We start from the raw sequence: 16,881 nt of genomic DNA, 5'->3' as shown, positions 1-16,881 counted from the left end.
GCTTCGGAGTGAGGAAGGATATCATAAAGTTTCGAGTCTTATTGAAAATTACCTGGAAGAACTGCGGAACAATATTGAACAGTATTTTTACTCCCTTTCAACATGTGTATGACTGGGTGAGGGACTCTTTCTCTGAATCTTCTGCTCAGCCTGAGAACTTGACTGTGAGAAGAGGAAGAACTTTGTGACTGTGCAGTCTGCAGTCTGATTGTGTACTCAAGATGAGATTTACTGATCTGCCACTGGACAAGTACTGGATTTCCTGTTCATCCTCCTGTTTGCCGTTCAGCTCCAGCCACTCCCACACCCTTGTCTACATCCTAACTCAATCGCTGTGCCAGTGTCCTGCGTATGGGTTCGCTCTGTTCTCTACAACAGATTTATAAGATTATGAGAGGCATAGATAGAGTAAACAGATAGTATCTTTTTCCCAGGAGGTATGCATTTAAAGTGAGAGGGGGTAATTTCAAAGGGGATGTGAGGGGCAAGAGTTTTACACAGAGAGTGGTGAGTGCCTGGGATGACTGTCTAGGATCGTTGTAGAGGCAGATATATTAGGGAATTCTAAAGAAATTGATAAACACATAAATGTGAGGGTGATGAAAGGATATTGACATTGTGTAGATATAAGGTCTTAGTATAGTTGATCACCTAAGTACAAATTTATTTGGTATGGCACGATGTTGTGGACTGAAGGTCCTGTTCCAAGTGGTTATGATCTGACACCAAGCTAAGTTAGAACAGATGACCGAAATCTTGCTCAGTGACCCATTTTAAGGAGGATTTTCAGGCTTGAAATACTCTGCACGTCAGGGATTAGCTATCAAAATGGAAACAGAGTTAATATTTCAGGTTCATTATCTTCCTTTGAAAATTATCCAAGATGCTGCCTGGTCTGTTGAGAACTTACAATGCTTTATTTTATTTAAAGTTTAAGTGACTGCTTTTCATATAATTTCATGAATTATTTCCTGATTAACTCACTGTATCACTACTTTGGGAGAAAAGAATAGCAGTTAAAGTTCATAGCACAATGATGGGAAGAAGCATGAGTGGAGCACAGAGAGTATTATCAATTGGTTGGGTTAAATATTCTATTTCTTTGCTGTATATTCTGTGTGATTTAAATGTTTATTCAAAAATCTGCTTTATTTTGTAATTTTCCTTAAATTTTGTGCAGATTTTCCTGAAAGTATTAGCATGTCATCTGAGACTTGTAGTTTATTCTACCTAAAATCTGTCACAATATTCTTTGCGATGAACTCTGTCAGATATATAGAGTGGCATGCATCAGTGTAACACCTAAAATATGGAACTCTGATTACTAACTGATAGAAATCTGAATATCTCCAGAGTTGCTGAGATGTAATAAATCTGTTTAGAGATTATATTCTTTATGAATGACATTAAATTGTCCTGTGGAATAGCTTCATGAATCTGCTTGTATTGAATATCATGATCATCAAAAATTCTCATATCCAAAAATGATAAAGCAAATTAATATATATACTGATGGTATCAATGATTTCTTCTTCATTTTGCCTGACATTTCTCCAAATTCATTTTAATGTGTTGTTAAATTTTGATTTGAATCCTACAGTCTTTGCTATATATCATTGCTATGTATCATTCCATATATCATGGAATCATGCTGGAATTTGTTTAAAAAACTTTTCAAGAGATACTTCTCAATTTTATAATTGAAATAATTGCATACAAATATTAATGGATTTTAGAAGTCATCTATTTTTCAATCAAATGTTGTCAAGTGTTTTAAACTTGAAACTTTGTGTTTATTTAACCTACCTTTCCAATTTCTGCAGTGCAACCTCGTTGAGAGACATCTACACGCTTTGAAGAGACTGGTGAAACATTATCAGTTTGGTTTTGTATCCTTTTTGCTCTTGATAGTTCACTTATTTTCACCAATATTGTCATTATTCATTGAGAATTACAATGCCTTGAAAAAGTATTCAGCCCCAGACTCTTTGTTCACATTAAAGAGTATTACAATCAGAGATTTTGATCAACTTAACTGAGAATTTTTATTTGTGAATCACATGCTCCTTTTTTCACAGTAGAGCCTAAAAAAACGGAAAATTGTAAAGCATGAAAAACTAAAAATACATAAAACTGAAATGTCAGCAGTTCAAAAGTGTTCATCCCCCTTGAGGTCTTGTGAGAGATTTTTGATCCACTTAAGGACATCAATTTGCTTCATTTGTAGCTACTCCATGGTTGCACTGGCAGTGTGCTTTGGGTGGTTGTCCTGTTGAAAGATGAACTTCTTCCCCAGTTTAAGCTTTCTGGCAGAGGCTAGCAGTTCTTTATCCTCATGACAGCAGTGAGAAGAGAGCATGACCTGGGTAGTGGGGATCCCTGATAATGGATGCTGCATTCTTGCAACAATACTCTATGTAGATGTGCTCAATGGGAAGGCTTTTCCCATAATGGACTAGGCCGTATCCACTATTTTTTGCAGGATTTTCCATTCAAGGGCAATGATGTTTCCATATTGGGCTATGATGTAAAAAGTCAATGTACTTTCCACCACACATCTATAGAAGTTTGTCAAGGTTTTAGATGTCATGCCAAACCTTTGCAAACTCCTGAGGAAGTAGAAGTGCTGCTATGTTTCCTTAGTAATTGAACTTACATGCTGGGCCCAGAGCAGGTCCTCTGAAATGATAACACTGAGGAATTTAAAGATGGTGACCTTCTCCACCTCTGATCAATCTCCCTCCTATATACTGATCTGCCACTATCTTTGATTCAGCCTAAAACATTGTGATGCTGTCAGCAAAATATGGCATTGGAACTGACACAATTTTAAAAACATTCATCCTCAGCAGGGTAAGGTGTCTAATTGCCATACAAGTGTACACTAGTTAAAACTGTTCAACTAAAACTAGTTAGAAGTTGTCCGTCAACAATCTCCTGTCCCAATTAAGCAGCATGCGTCCCAAATGAACGAAGGGTTCGCAGCTATTCTCTCAATTAGTATTTGTTCTTTAAGAGTTGTCCCAAATAAGTGGCTGCCCCAATTAACTGATGGCTCAATTAACAGGAATCCACTGTATTTTTGAATACTATCTTTGGAGAAATTAGATTATGGTGGCTCCCATGAGTGAAGTACACACAGGAGGAAATGAGCCTTAACAGATTCCTTTCCGGCAGTGTTTGATACATGTTAACTTTGAAGTATATATTCGGGACATAACATAGTTTCATAAGACTGATATAAGACCATAAGATATAGGAGCAAAAGTAGGCCATTCGGTCCATCGAGTCTACTCTGCCATTCAATCATGGCTGATCCAATTCTTCCAGTCATCCCCACTCCCCTGCTTTCAGTCCTTACCCTTTGATGCCCTGGCTAATCAAGAACCTATCTATCTCTGCCTTAAAATGACTTCACCTCCACAGCTGCTTATGGCATCAAAATCCACAGGTTTGCCACCATCTGACTAAAGCAATTCCTCTGCATCTCATTCTAAAAGGAGGTCCTTCAATCCTGAAGTCATGCCCTCTTGTCCTAGAATCCCCTACCATGGGAAATAACTTTGCCATATCTAATCTGTTCAGGCTTTTTAACATTTGGAATGTTTCTATGAGATCCCCCCTGATTCGCCTGAACTCCAGCGAATACAGCCCAAGAGCTACCAGACGTTCCTTATACAGTAACCCTTTTATTCCTGGAATCATTCTCATGAATCTTCTCTGAACCCTGTCCAATGTCAGTATGTCCTTTCTAAAATAAGGAGCCCAAAACTGCACACAATACTCCGTGTGGTCTCACGAGTGCCTTATAAAGCCTCAACATCACATCCCTGCTCTTATATTCTATACCTCTAGAAATGAATGCCAACATTGCATTCACCTTCTTCACAACCAACTCAACCTGGAGGTTAACCTTTAGGGTATCTTGCAAAAGGACTCCCAAGTTCCTTTGCATCTTTGCATTTTGAATTCTCTCCCCATCTAAATAATAGTCTGCCCATTTATTTCTTCCACTAAAGTGCATGACCATACACTTTCCAACATTGTATTTGATTTTCCACTTCTTTGCCCATTCCCCTAAACTATCTAAGTCTTTCTGCAGGCTCTTTCCTCGACACCACCTGCTCCTTTACCTATCTCTGTATCATCGGACAATTTAGCCACAGATCCATTAATACCATAGTCCAAATCAATGACATACCTTGTAAAAAGCAGCAGTCCCAACACTGACCCCTGAGAAACTCCACTGGTAACCGGCAGTCAGCCAGAATAGGATCCCTTTATTTCCATTCTCTGTTTTCTGCTGACCAGCCAAAGCTCCACCCATGCTAGTAACTTCCCTTTAATTCCATGGGCTCTTACCTTTCTAAGCAGCCTCATGTGCGGCACCTTGTCAAAGGCCTTCTGAAAATCCAAGTACACCAAGTTTGCTACATCTCCTTTGTCTACCCTGCTTGTGATTTCCTCAAAGAATTGCAGTAGGTTTGTCAGGCAGGATTTTCCTTTCAGGAAACCATGCTGGCTTTGGCCTATCTTGTCATGTGCCTCCAGGTAACTCCATAATCTCATCCCTAACAATCGATTCCATCAACTTCCGAACCACTGATGTCAGGCTAACAGGTCTATAGTTTCCTTTCTGCTGCCCCCCACCCTTCTTAAATAGTGGAGTAACATTTACAATTTTCCAGTCATCCACGACAATGCCAGAATCTATCGATTCTTGAAAGATCATCGTTAATGCTGCTGCAGTCTCTCCAGATGCTTCTTTCAGAACCTGAGGCATTCCATCAGGTCCAGGAGTTTTATCCACCCTCAGACCGTTAAGCTTTCTGAGCACCTTCTCAGTCGTAATTTTCACTAACTTCACTTCCCTGACACTCCTGAATGTCCAGTATACTGCAGACATCTTCCACTGTGAAGACTGATACAAAATATGCATTCAGTTCCTCTGCCATCTCTGCATCTCTCATTACAATATCTCCAGCATCATTTTGTATTGGTCCTATATCTACCCTTGACTCTCTTTTACCCTTTATATACTTAGAAAAGCTTTTAGTATCTTCTTTGGTATTAGTCGCCATCTTCCTCTCATAATTCATCTTTTCCTTCCTAATGACCTTCTTAGTTTCCTTCTGCAAGTTTTTAAAAGCTCCCCAAATCCTTTAACTTCCCACTAGCTCTGGGCATACCAGGGCATAAATTATTAAATAAGGACACTTAATATAGACTTGAATAGCATTGTCTTTGATTTAGGTTAAAGGGTTGTTCTACTGACATTTTTACAATGATAGAAAATCGATCAGTAGGGATTCAACATATTTCCATACGACATAGAAGGATTCCATAAAGCCCACGAAAGCTTTCAATCAAACCCCTCACCAAAATTCACTCTGCCCCATATTCTACCACTCATTGACAGAGTAGGACCAATTAACCTAGCAACCAGTACTTTGTTAGGATATGGGAGCAAACTGGAGCACCCACACAGCCTATTTGGACATGGAGAACATCAAAATTCCATACAGACAGCTCAAGAAGTTAGGACTGAGTCCAGTTCTTTGTTGCTTTATTAGCTTTACATTAGATCTAGACCATTTAGGAATTACTTCTTCCAGTTTTCTCTGCCAAAGTGAAATGAGCTGTGTATCATCTGAAAATAATCAAAACTTAAATTTATAGTTGTTCCCTAGATAAAGAACAAACAAAAACACTGAAGTTTTAGTTATTTATGATCTTAAAGAATAAGAGAAATAGACAGAGGGGATGAATGACCTATTTCTGTCTTAGTCAACAAAAACATTTTAATTACAGTGTCTCTGTAAGGTGCAACAGTTTGGTAGATTTTCAAAAGACCAAACTAAAATGAAGACAAGTCAGGGAAATAATAATAAAGAAGCACAAATCTGGGGAAAGGTACAAGATCATCTCAAAGACATTGAACATACCTTGGAGCTCAAAGCAATTCATCATAAAAAAGTGGAAAAAATATGAAACCACAGCCAGGCTAGGTCAGGCTACCCTCTAAACTTAGTTGCTGGAGAAGAATAGCACTTGTAAGAGAGGCTTCTGTGACACCAACAGTCACTCTGAGTGAGATGCAGAAGTCAGTGGCTGCAAATGGAGATGAAGTTCATGGCTCCAAAATCTCTAAGGCCTTGCACAATAATGTTATTTATGGAAGAGTGGCAAGGAAGAAGCGCTGGCTAAATTAAAATATCCTTTCCCAGAAAGACTTTGCAACGCATCACTTAGAAGGTATTGTAAAGATGGGGAAAGAGGTCTTGTGGTTGGATGAGATGAAAGAGAAACTTTTTGGCCTCAACACTAAGCAGTATGTATGGTGTCTATCAGCCAGGTAACACCATCCCATGGTAAAGTATGGTGGAGGTAGCATCATGCTATGGGGTTGTTCTTTTAACAACAGGGACTGGAAATATGGTCATGATTGTTGGGAAGAGGAATGCTGCTAAATATAGAGAGCCTGATGGTTGAGAGGTAATGACTGTTCCTGAACCTGGTGGTGTGAGTCCTGAGGCCTCATGTACCTTCTCCCTGATGGCAGAAGTGAGAAGAGAGCATGATCTGGGTGGTGGGGTTTCCTGATGATGGATACTGCTTTCCTGCATCAGTGCTTCATGTAGATGTGCTCAATGGTGGGGAAGGCTTTACCCGTACTGGACTGGACCATATCCACTACTTTTTGTAGGATTTTCCAAACAATGGCATTGGTGTTTCCATACCACTGCGATGTAGCCAGTCAACATACTCTCCACTACACATCTGTAGAACCTTTGCAAGCTCCTTAGAAAGTATAGGCGCTGCTGTGCTCCCTTAATAATTGCACTTATATGTTGGGCATAGGACAGATCCTCCAAAATAATGACACAGAGGAATTTAAAGTTGCTGACCCTCTCCACATCTGATCCTCTGATGAGAACTGCCTCATGGACCTCCAGTTTCCTCTTCCTGAAGTCAATAATCAGTTCCTTGGTCTTGCTGACATTGAGTAAGAAGTTGTTGGTGTGTCACTACTCAGCCAGATTTTCAATCTCCCTCCTGTATATGCTGATACATTACCACCTTTGATTCGGACTATGATAGTGGCGTTGTCAGGAAATTTGAATATGGTAATAGAGCTGTGCTTAGCCACATAAGTGTAAAATGTGTCAAGCAGGGGGCTCAGGGCACAGCCTTGTGGTGCACTTGTGCCTTTGGAGAACATGGAGGAGATGTTGTTACCAATCTGAACTGACTGCGGTCTGCAAGTGAGGAAATTGAGCATTCGATTGCACAAGGAGGTAATGAGCCCAAGGTCTTGGAGCTTATTGGCTAGTTTTGAGGAGATGATGGTGTTGAAAACCACAAATATTACAAATATATTAACTAAACTTGTGGATTAACTAAAGCTTGTAAAGGTTACAACAGGGGTGAGAATAAGCTGCAGAGGACTGGAACATAGTTTTGCAGGCAGTTGGTAAACAAAACAAAATACTGTAGAATAAGAAGGTGCTTCAATGGGAAAAATATGTATGGAAAATAAGGGAGTTCTAGTGGCTTCTGACTGAAAATACAATGATGCTTTTGAAACAATGCTCAATTGCCGGAAGCTTATTAGATGTAGGAATGTATTAAAAGGTCATTGTTGAGGAAAATAACTTGGTAATTCTGCCACTATATAAATTCCTAATGAGACTTTGGTTCTGAAAGTTGTTTCGGTTTTCAGAGTACAAAGATATTGTACTGGTAACGTGTAAAATCCTCACATTGTGTGGATAAGTGACCATTCCATTTCATTTGTGACATTATTAGTACCCATAAATCTAGTGGATTACTTTTAAAAAATCCAATATCCATACCTGATACAACCCACAATGACACTAAACCCATAAATGTGGTTGCCTCTTAACTGCCTTCCTAGTTCAAGGTCTCTGTCAGAGTGTAAAATTACAACATGAGAAATATGATATGACCACAGCTGATCTGAATCTGACTTCCACCCCAAAAGATAAAATGTCAAATGCCTTTAAGCTTGTGTCAAGTTGTCAGGTTTGAGGAAGTAGATGGTGCTGTTAGATGAAGGTATGGGGTAGGGGAGTAGGGGGCAAGATATCTCCCCAGTATATACCGACTGGATATATATACTGGATGGCTAATAAGAAATGGTGATTAGTCATAAATGGGTCTTTTTTTTCAGCCTGTCAAGATACAATTAGTGTGCCACAGGAATAGGTGTTGAGGCTATTGACTGATTTTAATGAAGGCTCCATTAATAACAAAAAACATAGAAAAGTGCAGTACTGGAAGGCCATTCAGCCCAAAATTTTGTTTTGCTCTTGATGCCGAGTTATACTGAACACCGTCCTGTGTATCAGCCACATCCCTCCATTCCCTTCATATTCCTGTATCTATCTAACAGCCTCTTAAACTTCACCAAACTTTATACTTTCACTACTACCCTTGGTAACCTATTCCAAGCATCTACTATTCTGTGTAGAAAAGTACTTGCCCTTCTAATTGCCTATAAGCTTCCCCCAACTCTAAAAGTATGTCTTCTGTTGCGTGACATTTCTACCTAGGGAAAAAATTCTGTCTGTGTACCTTATCTATACTCTCATAAAATTAAAAACCTCTGTCAGGTCTCCCTTTAGCCTCTGACATTCTAGGAGGAACAAACAAGTTTGTCCAATCTTTCCTTCTTTACTGCTCATACCTTCTTATTCAATCAGCATACTAGTAGACCTCTCATTCACTCTCTCCACAGTATCCACGTTCTTCCTATAATGGGGTGACCAGAACTGAAAGCAATGCCCCAAGTGGTCTGACTACATTTTTATATAGTTGCAGAATGAAACTCTTACTCTTATACGCAACTTCCCTACCAATGAAGACAAACATGCTATACACCTTCTTTACCACCTTATTCATATTCGTAGCCACTTTCAAAGAACTTGTCATGGTGAGCATTAACAACGACTGAACCTAGGTGTGGAGGAACAATTGACTCTGCCACAGTGAGTGCTGGCAATGACTGAACCCAGGTACAAGGAAACGGCAGACTTCCATGTAAAAATGGAAACAAGGTCATACATAGGAACACCAACAGAGCATGAATGGCATGACCAAACGATGCTAAAAATCAAAGTATTATAAACACAAGGAGGCCGGCAACAGCGCTAAATGGGCGTCTGTATTAAATAATCAGAGAAAGCAGAAAACTTGTGCCAGTCATAATTAACCTGACAAGATTAAACAGAAAGCACAAGGGCTTAACGATTCTTGTGAAGACAACGATTAATACAGATACTCAAGAAACCTAGAAGCCCAATGCTCTATGGCATGCCCCAAAATCCCATAGGGCTCATGACAGTACCTCCCTCCCTAAGATCTCTCTGTACTTCGATATTATTAAAGGGTCTTTACTGTATACTTTCTCCTTCCATTTGACCTCCCAATATGTACCACATCACACATGCCCAGATTAAACTCCGTATCTGTAACTTCTCTCCCCATATCTAATACTCATGTATTCTGGGTTGTGTGCCATCTGGTCCTGGGGACTTATTCAACTTAATAAATAGAAAAGTTGTGAAGAAAAGATCTGAAGGCTATAAGGAGTTTAAATGGATTAATTAAGTGGGAAAAGATTTAGAGAATAGAATATAAGAGTAGTATACATACAGTGGCTATGAAAAGTATTCACCCCCTTTAATATGACATACAAATCATCCCCGGTGCAGCCAATTGGTTTTAGAAGTCACATAATTAGTTAAATGGAGATGATCCATGTGCAGTCAAGGTATTTCAATTAATTATTGTAAAAGTATACCTGTATCTGTCTACCTGCTGCTGAGTCAGTATCCTGGCAGAAGCTACACCATGAAGGCAAAAGCAAACTCCAAGCAACTCCACGAAAATGTTATTGAAAAGCACAAGTCAGGAGATGGATACAAGAAAACTTGCAAGTCACTGAATATTCTTTGGAGTACAGTTAAGTCAATCATCAAGAAATGGAAAGAATATGGCACAGTTGTAAATCTGCCTAGAGCAAGCTTGTCCTCAAAAACCAAGTGACTATGAAAGAAGGGGTCTAGTGAGAGAGGCCACCAAGAGACCTATGATAACTCTGGAGCAGTTACAATCTTCAGTAGCTGAGATGGGAGAGACTGGACATACAAAATCTGCTGCCTGGTGCTTCACTAGTCACAGCTTTATGGGAGAGTGGCAAAGAGAAAGCCACTGTTAAAAAAAAAAGTCATGAAATCTTGGCTAAACCTTGGCCAGAAGGCACTTGGGAGACTCTGAAGTCAGCTGGAAGAACATTCTATGGTCTGATGAAAACAAAATTGAGCTTTTTGGCCATCAGACTAAACACTATGTTTGGTGAAAGCCAAACCCTGCACATCAGCAGAAACACACTATCCCTACCATGAATCATGGTGGTAACTGCATCATGCTGTGGGGATGCTTCACTGCAGCAGGCCCTGGAAGGCTTGTGAAGGTAGAGGGTAAAATGAATACAGCAAAATACAGGGCAATCCTGGAGGAAAACCTGATGTAGTCTGCAAGAGAACTGCGAATTGTGAGAAGATTTGTTTTCCAGCAGGACAATGACCCCAAGCATAAAGCCAAAGCTACACAGGAATGACTTAAAAACATCAAAGTTAATTTCCTAGAGTGGACAAGTCAGAGTCCAGACCTCAATCCAATTGAGAATTTGTGGCTGGACTTGAAAAGGGCTGTTCACTCATGATCCCCATGTGATCTGACAGAGCTTGAGCAGTTTTGTAAAGAAGAATGTGGAAATATTGCAGTGTCCAGTTGTGCAAAGCTGTTAGAGCCCTATCCACACAGACAGCTGTAATTGCTGCCAAAGATGCAGCTTCTAAATACTGACTTGAAGGTGGGTGAATAATTATGCAATTAATTATTTTGTGATTAATAATTGTAATAAATTTAGACCACCTTATAGAAATTTGTTTTTTTACTTTGACATGAGAGTCTTTTCAGTTGATCAGTGTCGAAAGAGCCAAATTAAATCCACTGTGATTCGATGTTGTAAAACAATAAAACATGAAAACTTTTGGGGTGGGGGTGGTGAATATTTTTTATAGATACTGTATGTATGATGAGAACATATTAATAAAACATATTATATCCTGAGGATTCTTGATGGATATGAAAAGGATATTTTCCTTTCTTAGAAAATCTCAAACTAAATATTTAAGAATAAGACATCGCCATTTAAGACACAGCTCAACAAACTTTTTCCTTTCTGAGGACAGTGAACCTTTGGCGTTTTCTTTCTTAAAAGATAGAGGAAGCACCATCTTTAAATATTTCTAAGGCACAAATAGAAAATTACCTGACAAACAAGTAGTTAAAGTGTTACAATGGTGCATGGAGGTTACAGTAAGATCAGACATCATATTGAAAAGCACAAGGGACTGAGTAACCTTTACATGCTCCTAATTTGAAAGTTCATATGTATTCAATTCAAAGCTGCAGAGGAGTTAACTGGAGAAGTGTATTAATTGAGACTATTATAGCCCATTCTAATTGCTGCACTGCATCCTTCCCAGAACTGAGGCTTCCTTACCTCAGGCAGGGGCAATAGCTATGTTTCTATCCATTACTTGCAGATTTCCCATAACGTGCCTGGGAGGTCATCTACAATGGCTCTTGCTGCCAGGCTGAGGCTCAGCTTGGCTGTGGTCTGAACTCATGGTTCAGTTATCCCCAGCAAAGGGATTGTCAATCAGCTGACTTCCTGAAGATTTAATATGCTGTATTTTCTACTGTTACACTGAACAATAAAGCATTTAAAAATATTTATGAAAAACTGTCTTGGCTCCATTTGAGCAAATCTTAATAAGTGAGGTCAACTTAACAAGTGGTTAATATCTGCTGGTATTGTTGACAACATCCAAATCCGCTTAACCAATAAATATGTGAAATACATAGAAATTGGTCAGATACCTGAAAAATTATGAGATCGATTAACTGGATTATATTATAGATTGTATATGTAGGCAGTAAAAATGGGCTGAGAAATGCTATGATTTTTTATCTGGAATTTCAAAAAGATCATATAATGTTTATCATGACAAGCATTCACTGGAGGTGAACTATGTAGACTTGAGTGATTTTCACCATGTTGCCAAAAAAAATTAAGTTTGATCCTTAATTTAATTTATGTATAAAGCCAATTAGAGACTTAGTTCCAGTCTTTAAAATTCTTAATCTTTGTGCAGAAAAAGTAAAAGATCAAGATGCTTATGTGGAGCCAATTTGTAAAATTCTCAAATTGTGTGGGTAAGTGATTTTCATTTCAATTATAACTTTTTCAAGTCAACAAAAAATTCAAATAGATATTTAAACCTGGAAGTTTTTTTAATTAAGTGCTCTCAGAAGACTGCTTTGTGTGTCTTGAGAATATAAACATGGATTGTTCCCATATAACTGGAAAAAATCCTCAGATACATGTAACTGCGTTCAGATTCCAGGTATTCAAAGTCTGTATTCTCAGAACTTGTTCATAATAGAGGTTTCCTCAGTAGATCCATCATTAAACTATTGAAAATGCAGGTGTTAAAAATTCATGTTTTACAGTAATTAAACAATTAACCAACAAAAATAACCCATTTAAAATGATTGATTTGGATTCTCATATTTTCAGATGTCATGACAGTATTTTAAGGTGTTGTCAAAATTCTTGCAATACATCTGGGCAGAGCAACAAATGTGATTGACCAACTGTTGGGCAATTTTTATGAAGTTCTTATTTCATCAGGTATGGGGAGAGAATTCAAAATGCAGAGGTGCAAAGGAACAGGTTTCAAAAGCAGGATCCAGGAGTCAAAGCTATGCCTGTCTCTTCATGGCTACAAGGATGAATCCTTATTTCAAACCTATTTAGGATCACTGTCTCAACTCCATCAATATCTATATTGGTACTGCTTCCTGCAGTAATACAGAATTCAAAAATGTTATCTTTGCCCTCACTTTCATATGCTCCATCTCTGACTTTTTCTTTCGCTTTCTGCATTTCTCTGTTTCTTAAGGGCTATGTTAATGATCGGTGTCCATTACAAGACCACAGACTCCCATAACTATTTCAATCGTACCTCTTTCCACCCTACAGCTTGTAGAAATCTGTTCCATTCTGATAGATCTAGTCTCTGTCACAGTTGCCTTGATGATCTGATATTCCAGTGTTTCTGACATGATTTTTTCCTTAACAATGACCTGGCTTCTATCATAGCCCTTGATTGAGTTTAATTTATTTTTCACATATCTGTTCTCACTTTCTTTCCTTCCAGCCACAGCAAGGATTTGATATCCTGGTTTTCATCTCCTCTCACCAGTCTCCACATTCAATAGGTTATTCTTAAAAATTTCCACCATCTTTGATGAGACTCCACCTCTATACTTACCTTTTCCTTCCCTCCTTCACTTTTCATCTTCCCAAATGGACCTTTCACTTCATAATTCCTTGGTCTGCTCTTTCATTGTCATCGACACACCACTTCTCATTGTATTTTCTGATGTTGCTGGAGAAAGTGCAACATCTAACCCCTTCACACAATCCAGTAACCAAAAGGGTTATTTTAGATAAAACAACAAATCTTTATCATTTCTTGCAAACTTGTCCATTGCTCTTAAAAAGTGGTTTCTGCTTCATTATAGAAATCAAGTGTAGATTGAATGACCACTTTGCAGAACACCCCTGTTAATTTCAAAAAGACAACCAAATGCCACCACTGACCTGTTCTGCGACTTTCTGACCATTCCATTGAAGCCCTCTTTTCATCAGGTGCTGTGACCTACTTTTCACAGCATTATCAGATCCCTGTTTCTTTTCTTTCTCTCTACTTGCTCTTGTTAATCTCTTGAGCAGAGCATATCATAAACCTGGACAACACTGGCCTGACCTTATCAAAGATATTCTCTTTTTCCTATCTAAGCCGTCTCCACTCTTTCTTTAGTTCAATTTTTTTTAAATTTACTCTCCTGGTGCCAATGAAAGGTCTTTGACCTGCTGAGCATTTCCATCTTCTTCTGTTTTTCCCATCTCTACAATAGATTTTCAGTTTTTCAAGAGCATATTGCCACATGGTGGCCAAATAGTTCGATTACAGCATGATAACCTGTATTAGTATTATTCATAGATTGATAGAGAACTGTAGTACAGAAACAGCTCAGCTCATTGAGTTCACACTGATCGTTGACCACTTGTTTACACTAATCCTGCATTAATCTTACTTTAAATTAATTTGAGATCCATGTTCCTCCTCATGCCAATTTGGTGCATCGGGCGGCAACCTTGCCATTTCGTTAGCATTTATCTGTTTTATGAGGCAGAGTTGCTAGCTCAACACCCAACCCAGCACGAGTAGAACTCATGCAAGGAGCCAGCTGGATTTGAACCTAGGACCTTGGGCTCTGAAGTCTAGTGCAGATGCCACTACAGCACCGGCACAGACTTAGCTGCCTGTAGGTGTTCATAATTAGAAAAATTGACAATTGAAATATGTGGATTTGTAAAATAATTTTGTATGATATATGCAATAGTCTATAATTTTTTCAATAGTTATTCAATGCATATTTATAAGAAAAACACATCTTTGTCATAGATTTTAAGGGTAAAAATAATAAATTAAGTACAATAACTGATGTTTACAATATTTTAGTTTAAAGCTTAAAACGTTGTTACTTTTCCTTTGTTCCTTTGTTTGTTTTCCTTCAGCTTACCTTTTCTTAAGGCGAAATCAACTGATGAATCTAACTTTGCCCAGGTTGTGTCAGAGTCTATTTCACAAATGGGTAAGTTAATACAATTATTTATTACTAAAAGAAGCAAGACCTGGCTGCAGAGAAAAATATATTTATGCACATAAGCACATTCATGAGTACGCAGAACCATAGAACACCACAGCACAGAAAATAGGCCATTCGGCCCTTCTAGCCTGTGCCGAAACTTGATTCCTCTAGTCCCATTGACCTGCACCCAGTTCATAATCCTCCAGACCTCTCCCATCCATGTACCTATCCAATTTATTCTTAAAACTTAAGAGCGAGCCTGCATTTACCACGTCAGATGGCAGCTCGTTCCATACTCCCAACACTCCCACCACCAAGAAGTTCCCCTTAATGTTCCCCCTAAACCTTTCCACTTTCACCCTAAAGCCATGTCCTCTCATATTTATCTTTCCTAATCTGTGGAAAGAGCCTACTCGCATTTACTCTGTCTATACCCCTCATAATTTTGTAAACCTCTATCAAATCCCCCCTCATTCTTCCTCGCTCCAAGGAATAAAGTCCTAACCTGTTCAATCGTTCCCTGTAACTCAACTCCTGAAGGCCCTCTTTCAATCTTACTGATATCCTTCCTATAGTTAGGTGACCAGAACTGTACACAATACCCCAAATTTGGCCTCACCAATGTCTTAAACAACCTCACCATAACATCCCAACTCCTATACTCAATACTTTGATTTATGAATGTCATGATGCCAAAAGCCTTCTTTACAACCCTGTCTAGCTGTGACGCCACTTTCAGGGAATTATGTATCTGAACTCCCAGATCCCTTTGTTCCTCCGCATTTCTCAGTGCCCTACCATTTACTGTGTATGTCCTACCTTGATTCGTCCTTCCAAAATGCAACATCTCACACTTGTCTGCATTAAATTTCATCTGCCATTTTCTGGCCCATTTTTCCTGTTGGTCCAGATCCCTCTGCAAGCTTTGAAAGCCTTCCTCGCTGTCCACAACGCCTCCAATCATAGTGTCATCAGCAAACTTGCTGATCCAATTTACCACATTATCATCTAGGTCATTGATATAGACAACAAACAACAATGGTCCCAGCACAGATCCCTGAGGCACACCACTAGTCACAGGCCTCCAGTCTGAGAAGCAATCATCCACTACCACTCTCTGTCTTCTCCCACACAGTCAATTTTGAATCCAGTTTACAACCTCTGCATGGATACCTGGTGTCTGAACCTTCTGAACTAACTTCCCATGTGAGACCTTGTCAAAGGCCTTCCTAAAGTCCATGTAGACAACATCAACAGCCTTTCCTTCATCTGCTTTCTTGGTAACCTCCTCGAAAAACTCTACAAGATTTGTTAAGCATGATCTACCATGCACAAAGCCATGTTGACTATCCTTAACCAGTCCTTGGCTATCCAAATACCTGTATATCCGATCTCTCAGAACACCTTCCAATAATTTACCTACTACTAATGTCAGGTTCACTGGCCTGTAATTACCTGGTTTACTTTTGGAGCCTTTTTTAAACAACGGAACAACATGAGCTACCCTCCAATCCTCTGCCACCGCACCTGTGGCTAAGGACATTTTAAATATTTCTGCCAGGCCACCTGCAATTTCTACACTAGTCTCTCTCAAGGTCCAAGGAAATATCATGTCAGGCCCGGTGGATTTATCTACCTTTATTCACTGTAAGGCAGCAAACACTTCCTCCTCTTTAATCTCTATATGTTCCATGACACTGCTGCTTGTTTCCCTTCCTTCCATATATGCTATGCCAGTTTCCTGAGTAAATACTGATGCAAAAAAACTGTTTAAGATCTCCCCCATCTCATGAGGCTCCACACATAGACGGCCACTCTGATCTTCTAGGGACCAATTTTGTCCCTTACTATCCTTTTACTCTTAATATACTTGTAGAAACCCTTTGGGTTTACCTTCACATTATCTGCCAAAGCAACCTCATGTCTTTTTGCCTTCCTGATTTCCTTCTTTAGTATTTTCTTACATTTTCTATACTCTTCAAGTACCTCATTTGTTCCTTGTTGCCTATACCTGCTATACATCTCTTTCTTTTTCTTAACTAGATCATCAATATCCCTTGA

At 39.0% G+C, this 16,881-nt stretch overlaps 1 protein-coding gene across 2 annotated transcripts in view; it reads left to right on the top strand.

The window, feature by feature from the left end:
* LOC140732236 (cilia- and flagella-associated protein 69-like) overlaps positions 1-16,881 on the top strand; it is a 127,841-nt gene that overhangs the window by 21,308 nt on the left and 89,652 nt on the right. For both annotated transcript variants that reach the window (XM_073054572.1, XM_073054571.1), the window contains exons 3-5: positions 1,824-1,889; positions 12,203-12,312; positions 14,747-14,823. In XM_073054572.1, the coding sequence (XP_072910673.1) occupies positions 1,824-1,889; positions 12,203-12,312; positions 14,747-14,823 (253 nt within the window). The remainder of the gene's footprint in view (positions 1-1,823; positions 1,890-12,202; positions 12,313-14,746; positions 14,824-16,881) is intronic.

This window comes from Hemitrygon akajei, chromosome 8 (assembly GCF_048418815.1).
Source record: "Hemitrygon akajei chromosome 8, sHemAka1.3, whole genome shotgun sequence".
Taxonomy (NCBI): Eukaryota; Metazoa; Chordata; class Chondrichthyes; order Myliobatiformes; family Dasyatidae; genus Hemitrygon; species Hemitrygon akajei.
Note: the sequence above shows the minus strand (reverse complement) of the source record. Positions and strands in the feature narration are given on the sequence as shown.